Genomic DNA, 12,327 nt, shown 5'->3' on the forward strand with positions numbered 1-12,327 from the left:
CTGTTCTGTCTATAACTGTTCTATAGCTGTTCTGTCTATAACTGTTCTATAACTGTTCTGTCTATAACTGTTCTATAGCTGTTCTGTCTATAACTGTTCTGTCTATAACTGTTCTATAACTGTTCTTTTTTTAAATAATCTGTTTATTCCTTTCTTTTTTTCATCAAGAAAACACAAAACACTTGAACAGAAAAACAAACAACAGGAGAGACAGACGCCACAAACGGGGAAAAAACAAAAACAAACAAGATACAAGTAATACACAAACAATGAAGCAGACAAACAAAAATAAAAATATATAAATACATTAAAAATAAAAATAAATAATAATACTAATCTGGGTACAAAGGTACATTTCTTTTGGGGGGGGGTATGCATGGCAGGGCGTGAACATAATAATCATAATCAGACAGCCATCCATCCATGATCTCAGAGCTAAAAAAAACAAACAGGGAGAGCCACTTATGTACTGCGCAGTCCTTGCAGTAATGTAGAGGCCAGTCTTGGGCCAATAAAGGCCTGATATGGATCCCACATACTGTGGAAATGGTCAGTTCTGGAGTGCAACATTGCTGTAACAAATTCACAAGGAATGCAGCTCATAATAATGTTGTGCCAGGAGTTCTTTGAAGGAGAGGCTTCTTTAATCCAGTATAGTAGAATGTTCTTCCTTGCAGCAAAAGTGAGCAAATTAAACAGTCTCTTATGACTGGGTCTTGTAATATGACAGTCGGTAAAGCCAAGAAGCAGATTTACAGGGTTAAGCTCAATAGGTGCATCAAAAATAAAGGTCAGTTCGTCTACTACACTTGACCAGTAATTCTGTATCTTCGAACATGACCAAAAACAGTGAATAAAATCACCAATAAAGGTTTGACATTTACAGCACATTGGGGAAGAATCTGGATACATTTTGTTTTTGAGTGCAGGAGTTATATGTATACGGTGGAGAATTTTTAGTTGAGTTGATTTAAACCGATTACAAACAGATATATCTTTGGCATATGTCCAGACCTGCTGCCAGTCTGGGGCTCCAATAGAGATACCCAGATCTCTTTCCCACGCCACTTTAGTGGCCAGGGAGGTAGGCGGTAAAATAGAGATGAAACATTAATGTGCTGTCCTTAACAATAAAATGTTTAAGTTGTACATATTTAAAATGATCCGATTTGAGAAGGCCGAGCTGATGCTCTAGCTGAGAGAGAGACAGTAAAGTTTGCCCCTGGATTCTTAATAGGACTGGTTGTTAAAATCCCTAAATATTCAGCACAACAATTGAGTGGAGTTGGAGATGTCCTCTTGGGTGGAGTGGAATTTGGCAATGATCACCTGGTGCCACCAGTACGACACATCTTCAGTTGTGGTCCCCGACCTCATTGGGTGTTTCGGCCAGTTATCACAAGACACCCTCTGCCGAGGTTGGCCCACCACAGGCTGATCAGGCCTGGGTGTGTGTCGCACGGTGGCACCACGTGGTCATTTGGGAGCCCATGTTGGGTCCCTACGTTTCAGCCACAGCCAGTGACTGCTCCGTTCTGCTGCAGTGGACAGTTCTCTGATTGCCTTCCGTTGGGCCTGTCCTCTGATCCCTACTGCCCTCAGGAGCCTTGTGGTGGAGCTGGCTACAAAGCCTCTGCAGCCCACCTCCACTGGCCACACCTTCACGTTCCAGCCCCGCCCCTCTGCTTCGACTGCTAAGTTGGCATAGCGCAGCCTCTTCCGTTCGAATGCCTCATCGATGGCCTCCTCCCATGGGACCGTCAGTTCTACGATGAAGACACGCCGGCAGGACTTGGACCAGAGGACTAGGTCTGGGCGCAGGTTGGTCGCTGCAATTTCGGGTGGGAAGGTGAGCCTCTGACTGAGGTCTGACTGAAACATATGACTGAAACATATGTTTCTGACTGAAACATATCCCCGAATACCTTCAAGCCTTTTGCATGCAGTTTCTTAAAGCCCCTGTCCGCACGGCCTGGTTCAAAATCGGGGTTATCTAGAATTGGAGTAAGGGGAGAAGTTAATTCAGCACGACCCTCTATCTTACGAGTACAATTCCAGGCTTTCACTGTTCATAGTGTAATAGGATTAGAGCATGCTTTTTAAAAGAGATTTAAGGTCCCCCACTGTTCTGTCTATAACTCTTCTGTCTATAACTCTTCTGTCTATAGCTGTTCTATAACTCTTCTGTCTATAACTCTTCTGTCTATAACTGTTCTATAACTCTTCTGTCTATAACTCTTCTGTCTATAACTGTTCTATAACTGTTCTATAACTGTTCTGTCTATAGCTGTTCTGTCTAACTATTCTGTCTATAACTGTTCTTTCTATAACTCGTCTGTCTATAACTCTTCTGTCTATAACTCTTCTGTCTATAGCTGTTCTATAACTCTTCTGTCTATAACTCTTCTGTCTATAACTGTTCTATAACTGTTCTATAACGGTTCTGTCTATAACTCTTCTGTCTATAGCTGTTCTGTCTATAACGGTTCTATAACTCTTCTGTCTATAACTGTTCTGTCTATAGCTGTTCTGTCTATAGCTGTTCTGTCTATAACTGTTCTGTCTATAGCTGTTCTGTCTATAACTGTTCTGTCTATAACTGTTCTATAGCTGTTCTGTCTATAACTGTTCTGTCTACAACTGTTCTATAGCTGTTCTGTCTATAACTGTTCTATAGCTGTTCTGTCTATAACTGTTCTGTCTACAACTGTTCTATAGCTGTTCTGTCTATAGCTGTTCTGTCTATAACTGTTCTGTCTATAGCTGTTCTGTCTATAACTGTTCTATAGCTGTTCTGTCTATAGCTGTTCTGTCTATAACTGTTCTGTCTATAGCTGTTCTGTCTATAACTGTTCTGTCTATAACTGTTCTGTCTATAGCTGTTCTGTCTATAACTGTTCTGTCTATAACTGTTCTATAGCTGTTCTGTCTATAGCTGTTCTGTCTATAACGGTTCTGTCTATAGCTGTTCTGTCTATAACTGTTCTGTCTATAGCTGTTCTGTCTATAACTGTTCTATAGATGTTCTGTCTATAGCTGTTCTGTCTATAGCTGTTCTGTCTATAACTGTTCTGTCTATAACTGTTCTGTCTATAACTGTTCTATAGCTGTTCTGTCTATAACTGTTCTATAGCTGTTCTGTCTATAACTGTTCTGTCTATAACTGTTCTGTCTATAACTGTTCTATAGCTGTTCTGTCTATAGCTGTTCTGTCTATAGCTGTTCTGTCTATAACTGTTCTGTCTATAGCTGTTCTGTCTAACTGTTCTGTCTATAACTGTTCTATAGCTGTTCTGTCTATAACTGTTCTATAGCTGTTCTGTCTATAGCTGTTCTGTCTATAGCTGTTCTGTCTATAATTGTTCTGTCTATAACTGTTCTATAGCTGTTCTGTCTATAACTGTTCTATAGGTGTTCTGTCTATAACTGTTCTGTCTATAGCTGTTCTATAGCTGTTCTGTCTATAGCTGTTCTGTCTATAGCTGTTCTGTCTATAACTGTTCTGTCTATAGCTGTTCTGTCTATAACTGTTCTATAACTGTTCTGTCTATAACTGTTCTATAACTGTTCTGTCTATAACTGTTCTGTCTATAACTGTTCTGTCTATAGCTGTTCTGTCTATAACTGTTCTGTCTATAACTGTTCTGTCTATAGCTGTTCTGTCTATAACTGTTCTGTCTATAACTGTTCTGTCTATAGCTGTTCTGTCCTCTCTCATGTGTCAGGTCTGGTGGACTGATCAACCTTGGCCAGGCTATTATGTGATGTTTATACAGTAGTATGTGACATGGTCTGGTGATTTGGGCAGCAACTGGGCAATTCTCAATCTTCGCAAATCAGGAAAACACATATTTTTGGGGGAAAAAATAGTTTTCCAGTTTTGTTGCATAATTATGTGACGGCAGCTGGTGAACGTGCGAACCACACGCTCACTCGAAGGGGTCGAATAGTGAAAGTGAAAATTATTGTCTCAACAATATCTAGTTTTAGGTTTTTTTCATAACACCAACTTGGAAGTTTTAAAGTACCCATGTGTCACATATTACGAAAGTTGAAGTGTTGAAGACACTCAATATCACAAACAACAGTTGTAGGATCACTAAATACCTATAATTTGTTAGCAAACATTGCTTGTTTCGAGTGGGTGGTGTTGTGTTTATTATATTCTCCTTGTTGACTAGCAGAATGTTCCTGGTATTCCTGGAATGAATGGATGAGTGAGGCCCAGACAGTATTCCTGTTTGCTTTGTTTTTCGTTTGATTCAATGGGTCAAGTCTTTTTTTGTTTTCTCATCATTTCATTTGGTTTAATTCTCCCTCCCCCCTCCCTCCTTCCCTCCCTCCTTCCCTCCTTTCCTCCCTCCCTCCCTACCTCCCTCCCTCCCTCTCTCCCTCTCTCCCTTACTCCCTCCTTCCCTCCTTCCCTTCCTTCCTCCCTCCCTCTCTCTCCCCCTCCCATAGTGGTGCTGTGTCAGCGGGTGAGGATGGAGACAGAGGTGGGGGCGTACTCCACCGAGTCTGTGGACCTGCACTGTCAGTTTGTGGACAGAGGCCACATCCAGCTCACCCAGGTACGCTACCACAGGATGGATGGATAGATAGATAGATAGATAGATAGATGCCTCTAACTCCTCTCCCCTCCCTCCCATCCCCTCCCTCCTTTCCCTCCCTCTCTCCCTCCCTCCCTCCCCTCCCCAAGGTGTCATGGATCTGGGAGCCCACAGGGGGCCAGAGGGACAACATCGCCGTCTTCCACCCCGTGTTCGGCCAGAACTTCCCGGACTCGCCCTTGTCCGGCCGGGTGGCGTTCATCCAGGGCACGCTGGAGAACCCCGCCATCCGCATCAGCCAGCTCAAGATGGCCGACGAGGGCCGCTACACCTGCGAGTACGCCACCTACCCCTCAGGCAACGAGCAAGGCACCATCAGCAGAACATGGTCCTCACCATGCTCTGTGGCCTCTCCAGGTGTGTGTAGGCCCTGTGCAGCATGTAAATGATGGCATCCTCCACCCCAATGCTCTCCTGGTATGCAAACTGCCGGGGGTCCAGGAAGTCCTTCACCTGGGGCTTAAGGTGTTGCAGCACTAGCCTCTCCAGGATCTTCATGACCTGTGGTGTCAGGGCGACAGGTCTGTAGTCGTTTGGGGTGCTGGGCCGTCCCTTCTTTGGCACTGGGACGATGCAAGAGGTCTTCCAGAGCTGTGGCACCCTCCTCAGTCTTAGAGATAGACTGAAGAGATGTTGGAATGTGTCCGCCAGCTCTCCAGCACACACCTTCAGAACCCTGGGGTTGATGTTGTCTGGACCTCTGGACTTGTTCACATTCACCCTGGAGAGCTGCCTTCTCACCTGCTCAGATGTTATAAAGCTGTGAGTACAGGTGTCTCCAGGTGTGAAGCATGCTCCCTGGCTCCTGGTGTTGGTAAGGGGAGGCAATTGCTGCTGGGGTGTGAGGGGGTCAGGGGGAGTGGGGGCTACTGTTGCCAGGGGTGCGGTACATTGGAGAGGGGAGGAGAGGGTCGGGGGCTGTGGGGGGTGACAGGGGGATGGTTGGTCAAACCTGTTAAAGAAGCAGTTCAGGTCATCCGCCTGCTCTTGGGTCCCCTCCACCACAGTATGTGGCTGCTTGTGGCCTGTGATCTTCTTGAAACCCTTCCACACCTCCTTGGAGCTGTGGGCCACTAGCACGCCCTCCAATTTCCTCCTGTATTCCTCTTTGGCTGCTCTCAGCTCCTTCTTCACCTCCTTCTGAGCGGCCCTGGCTCCCTCAGTGTCCCCTGCCTTAAACAGCCTCCTCTTCCTTTTCAGAAGGTTCTTGATGTTCCCATTTATCCACGGCTTGTTGTTAGGAAAGCACCGTACCTTTTTAATGGGGACGATGCTCTCCTCGCAGAACTTGATATAGTCTGTGACACAGTCTAGCAGACCATCTATGTCCTCCCCGTGGACTCTCTGGAACATCCCCCAGTCGGTTGTTTCAAAACACGCCCTCAGCTCCTCCTCCACGTCTTCTGACCATTGCTGGACAGTCCTGGTGGTGATAGGCAGCCTTTTTATGATAGGGGTGTATGTTGGTTCCATCCAGACCATGTTGTGATCGGTTGCCCCTAGTGGCGGGAGGGCAGTGGATGTGTAAGCTCCCTTCACATTGGCATATAGTTTGTCTAGTATTTTGCTCTCCCTTGTTTTACATGTGACATACTGGGTAAAATCCGTCAATGTCTTTTCCATACTTACGTGGTTGAAGTCCCCATTCACAATGACAAATGCGTTTGGGTGTGCAGTCTGTAGCCCCGCGATGCAGGAATGGATGACGTCAATTGCGCGCGCTGGGGCCGCGCTTGGGGGAATGTAAACAGTCACGGCCACAACATGGGAGAACTCTCTCGGACAGAGATCTGGCCTCAAACCTAACGCCAACAGTTCTATGTCTGGCGTGCAGACTTGCTCTTTGATTGTGATATGGCCTGGCTTGCACCACTTGGAATTAACAAACACAGCGATCCCGCCTCCTTTGTTCTTACCGCTGTTCCTGGTTCTATCCGCTCGGACCATTGTCTGTCTCCCCTCGCCCTCACGAACGCTCCAGCCCTCGTTCCTCGTCTGCGTGTCCTTATTTCACTGGGCACTCCTGTTGGTGGAGCAGCAGCTCGACTCCGAAAGACAATGAGCTCCTCTCTGGAATACACCCGCACTCCTCCGTTTATCAGGCACATATTACTCAAGGGCACACTAGTGGTGGTGTTACCATGCGGGATTATAACTCCACTATCACCAGTCCAACTCAGTATCCACTAGACCACCACTACCCCAAGAAGGCGTGTTCTCTCTTGATGTCTCTCGACGTCTCAGCTCGTCATGATGGACATAATGGCGGAAGGAAGTTTGTGGTGCAAGTCTTATTTATTTTGGTGTGGGAAAAGGTTTAAAGATGGTTTTGGACGATAGATTAATAGATAAACAGACAGATGGACAGACAGGCATGCAGACAGACAGACAGACAGATAGATAGATCTCTCACTCTTTTTTTTTCTCTCTGACTTCAGCCTCTCTCTCTCTCTCCTTTTCTCTGACTCCAGTCTCTCTCTCTCTCGCTCTCTCTCTTTGACTCCAGTCTCTCTTTCTCTCTCTTTCTCTCTCTCTGACTCCAGTCTCTCTCCCCCCCCCGTACAGTATGTCGGGGCCAATGCCAGCCATGGTGGAGGTGGAGGGTAACAGGCTGCGGGTGAGGAAGGTGGACCAGGATGTCAACACCACCTTCGTCTGCGAGGTCAAGAACCGCCTGGGGTCAGGAACCGCCCGGGTCACCACCCTGGTCATCGGTGAGTCCAACGCCACACACGCGTGAACACACACACACACACACACACACACACACACACACACACAGGGCTAGACTGGTCGCTTATAAGGATGCTGGGTTAGGGATCTTTCCTCTCATTGAATAATTTTACACTTTGTTGTGTAAAAGCAACAAAAGCGGAGTCGTTCCGTGGCGCAACTGCCGGACACAAGTCGGTACATAACATTTATACAGTCACATTCCTGATGTGATGTATGGAGAGTCAATCTCCATATGTACAGTACCAGTCAAAAGTTTGGACACACTTTCCCATTCAATTGAATGGCTCCAGGCCAGTGATAAGTTTCACCTGTTTTTTCTGTCTTGTCACGGCTGGGCCTCTCTCACAGCTGACCCAGCTGACCCTTCAGCTGACCCATCTCTGGGTGGAACCCCTCATGGGTAAGGAATGTACTGATACCACTTGTTGTTTTGCTCTGGACTTGAACTCCTTCAAGCCCCCCCCCCCCCCAACTCCTTATTATTTCATCAGCCATTTTGTGTATCTTTTGCCGGTGCGGCCATTTTGTGCGGCAATACAACAACATATTATTGGAACTGTAAAAATAGCAACATTAATCAACGATAATCAGCAAGTAATGATATTAATCATTATTACTATCAATAACAACAACATGATACAATTATAATAATAGTAACAATAATATACTTCCTGCTTATCTTTATCTTCATGTTTTCTAGACATACACATACAAATTCACCATAACGTCAAGCGCGTGTCCTTAATGTTCTCTAACAGCTTCCTGTCAGGGCGCTTTGGTTCTGAGACGGGATCATCCACTTGATCGTTTGGTGTGACCCGGTTTGCTGGGTGTCTTCTTCCTTCTTTCCCTCTCTCTCTAACCCTCCCTCTCTCTCTCTCTCTTCCCTGCTAGCCCTGTGTATCTCTCTCCTTTCCTCCTCCTCCTCCCATCTCAAACACGTGTCCGGCGGGCTTCGGCATGGTTCTGGTTCTGTCCGTGTGACGGGCTTGGTGGCCCTCTCTTTCTCTTTCTGCCCTCTCTCTCTCTGTCTGCTCCCTCTCTCTCTGTCTGCTCCCTCTCTCTCTCTCTCTCTGTTCTCTCTCTGCTCTCTCTCTCTCTCTCACTCTCTCTTTCTGCCCTCTCTCTCTCTGTCTGCTCTCACTCTCTCTCTCTGCTCTCACTCTCTCTCTCTCTGCTCTCTCTCTCACTCTCTCTTTCTGCCTGCTCCCTCTCTCTCTCTGCTCTCTCTCTCTGCTCTCTCTCTCTCACTCTCTCTCTTTCTGCCCTCTCTCTCTGTCTGCTCTCACTCTCTCTCTCTCTCTCTGCTCTCACTCTCTCTCTCTGCTCTCTCACTCTCTCTCTTTCTGCCCTCTCTCTCTCTGTCTGCTCTCACTCTCTCTCTCTCTGCTCTCTCTCTCTCTGCTCTCTCTCTCACTCTCTCTCTTTCTGCCCTCTCTCTCTGTCTGCTCTCACTCTCTCTCTCTCTCTTTCTCTCTCTCTCTCTCTGCTCAAACACTCTCACACACATCCATCCAACACACAACACCGAACACTGGTTCTCCAGTGGCCTCACACTGCCTGTGTGCGTGTTCCTGCGTGTGTGTGTGTGTGTGTGTGTGTGTGCGTGTGTGTGTGTACTACACTACAGAAGGACCAGCCATAACGGACCCCCCAGCGGACGCAGAGCAAAACCGCCTGGCTATAGCAGCGCAGGGCGCCGTCCTGGCGCGTCACGAGCAGCAACTGCAGACAATGGCAGACGCCCTGCGCCGGCTGGCCGCCGCAGTTCACCACCTGGCGGTCGCACGGGAAACCCCAGCAGGTCCAGAGGGTCGCATTGAGGTCGCAGACTAACCGAAACCTGCGGATGACCGCCGATACCCTGGCGCTGCCCAGGTGATGAGGGGGGATGGATGGGGGGGGGGGGCGCACTTCCCAATGCCGCCCCCTAGGTGTCTCCCTCCGGCCGCCCACTGTGCCGCCTCACCCACGGACTCATCACCTGCACCTGTGTCTGATTATCACTGCTGTGGCTTTATGTTCCCTCACTTCCCTTCACTCCCTGCTCGTTCTTCACTGTGTGTTCACCACGTGTTGGTGGCTTGAGGAACGTAAGCTGTCGGATTTACCAGCGGGGGGGGGGTATTACATCAATGTCGCTAAAAGAAAATCCAGGTTTATCCTGACGATGTCTCGCAAGCCTGGGTTTTCCTTTAGTAACGTTGATGGAAAACCCCCCCAGTACTGTTTTTTGGAGACGTGTGTGCTCTTAAAGGATAACTAGTAACATTTCACACATATAATGTTGTTTTAACTTCAAGCGGTGAGCTATATATCATGAGCGGAGCCATCCGTTTACGGCGCAACTAATGAACCAACTAATTACCGTTTTCATTAAACTTTACATGTAAACTACATAAGAGTCCTGAGTCTGACTGAAGTGTTGTTTCATAACATGCCTTGTCAGCCAATCACACAGCTTCTGTCAGCGGCGGCTTCGGAAATGACGGCATATCCCATGGTTCTGGCTTGAGAGGGTGTCACACTCTGTGCTTTTTACATTTACATTTTAGACATTTAGCAGACGCCATTATCCAAAGTGACTTACAACAAATACATATACAGTATGTTGAAGTAAGTGAATCATCTATCCATCAGTCATCGCAAGAAAAAGTATTATAGTATATCTATGCTCTATGCTTTTATTTACGGTAGAGCAACTGCAGCCTATAAGGGGGGTAGAGGGGATGGAGGGGTTTCAGGAAGGAACAGTGCTGTGGTGAAGAAGGATTGATGCAGAAACGTGTCCACAGTGACTATGCTGATTATGCATTAAAACATCATTTATGTTTTTATTTGAGAGTGCTGGGGGGTATTCCATCAACGCCGCTCAAGGAAAATCCAGGCTTATTCTGATAAATCTCACAAGATTAATAAAAAAAAAATCCAGATTGGGAGATGGGAGAATGCGATTGAGAGGAAGGTGACCTGGGCTGAGCTTTGGAAAGCCGAGCCTCACCGCATCAAATTCCTCATCCAGGCAGTCTATGATGTGCTTCCAAGCCCGTCAAATCTGCACACATGGGGCATAGCAGAGACACCAGCATGCCAACTGTGTTCCAAGCGAGGAACCCTGGAACACATCCTCAGCTGCTGTACAAGGGCCCTTGGAGATGGACGGTACAGGTGGAGGCATGACCAAGTCCTGAAGACCATTGCTGAAGCCATCAGTGCAGGACTTGTGTGGGCAAAGCAGTTCCGACACTCCAAGAAAACCATCGCCTTTGTCAGAGCTGGGGAGCAGCCAACCCCTGCCAGGAAAACATCTGCAGGCATCTTGACCTCTGCAAGAGACTGGCAGCTGTTGGTTGACCTTGAACATCAGCTGAAGTTCCCCAGCCACATTGCAGTCACCACCCTGCGACCAGACATTGTTCTCTTTTCTGAGTCCACCAGGCAAGCAGTGCTGCTGGAACTGACAGTCCCGTGGGAAGACCGCTTGGAAGAAGCCTTTGAGAGGAAGCTCTCCAAGTACGCGGGACTGGTCAGTGACTGCCAGCAGGCTGGGTGGAGAGCGAGGTGTTTCCCAGTAGAGGTTGGTTGCAGAGGATTTGCAGCCCGTTCCTTGGCCAGAGCCTTCAGCAGTTTGGGCATCGATGGAGAGAGAAAGAGGAGAGCCATCCGCAGTACCACCAATGCGGCAGAGAGAGCCTCTAGATGGCTGTGGCTCAAAAGAGGAGAGCCATGGAGTCATGGTAGCTAGTTAGCCATCTGGACACAAGCTGGGGTCTGATCAGCCCCGGCTGGGTCACCTGGAGGAGGGTGTATGATGTTGAAAGACCCGAAACGCCCGATGATTCCAGGAACATCACTGAAGATGTGTCCAGAGGCATCAGTAGATGTATGTACACAGCGAACCCCCTGAGTCATCAGTGACAGCCAGGAAAGACTGGATGACAACCATGAAGAGTGTGGTGACTACTGGAGAGTCAGTGACAGCTCGGAGAGACGGCGACCGGGGGCAGAACGGGCTGGCAACCCAATCTGTGTCCTCTGAGAGGAGGACCCTAACAAAGCTACGATGAACTTAATGGAAAAATACCCCCAGGGGTGCCCGAGAGGGGGGGAGGATGAGCACCCCAGTCGGACGGACACAACGGTAACAGACTTAGGCAATGGACAAACGACTATGAGCAAGCAGTGTACATGCGGTAAAATCTGCAAGAACATCCATGGCTTAAAGATCCACCGAGCGAGGATGAAATGCCCGTTAGGAGTAGAAGCAACACAACGCACAGGTGTTCAACCTGGTGAGACGCAGGAGGTGCCAGGCCCGGAGTCACCCCATAGTGCCCAGAACCTCCAAGTGTTGCAGTCTAACCCCTCGAGCATCAAGTCCGACCGGAGGTGGATCAAATGGCCAGCAGCTAGCATGACTTCACTGTGGAAGCAGTTCGATGACGATGTCGACCAAATTCTGGAGGTAACGGTGAAGGGCGAGGCTGACAGGAAGCTACAGGCGATGACAACAATCATTGTCAGCATTGCAGCTGAACGGTTCGGCGTGGAGGAGAAGAAAAGCTCCGGAACATCTTACGTAAAGAACCAAAGAGCTGCAAAGATCCATAACATCAGGCAGGAGATGAAAGCGCTGAAGTCCCAGTACAAGGTGGCAGGAGAGAAGGAACGCACTGGCCTGGCCCAGCTAATGTGCATCCTACGGAAAAACATCAGGATTCTCCGCCGGGCTGAGTGGCATCGGAGGCGGCGGCGTGAGAGGGCACGTAAACGTGCTGCATTCATAGCCAACCCCTTCAAGTTCATGAAGGATTTGCTCGGGCAGAAGCGCAGTGGCAAACTGGCCTCCTCGCAGGAAGAGATAGACCATCATCTGAAGCAGACGTACAGCGATCCCGCAAGAGAGCAGGAGTTGGGAGAGTGCAACATCCTCATAGACCCCCCTGAACCGGAAGAGCAATTCGACATGTCGGAGCTGCAG

General features: G+C 48.2%; 1 protein-coding gene across 1 annotated transcript; it reads left to right on the forward strand.

The window, feature by feature from the left end:
* Positions 1–723: 723 nt before the first annotated feature.
* On the forward strand, positions 724–9,182 carry LOC308158052 (nectin-1-like; the record flags this gene model as incomplete). Its single annotated transcript, XM_080531642.1, has 5 exons — positions 724–733; positions 4,462–4,571; positions 4,700–4,938; positions 7,176–7,324; positions 8,977–9,182. 5 exons carry the CDS (start codon positions 724–726, stop codon positions 9,180–9,182), a joined length of 714 nt encoding a protein of 237 aa, XP_080387768.1.
* Between the last annotated feature and the right edge of the window lie 3,145 nt (positions 9,183–12,327).

This window comes from Nansenia antarctica, assembly GCF_963989245.1.
Source record: "Nansenia antarctica genome assembly, chromosome: 5".
Taxonomy (NCBI): Eukaryota; Metazoa; Chordata; class Actinopteri; order Argentiniformes; family Microstomatidae; genus Nansenia; species Nansenia antarctica.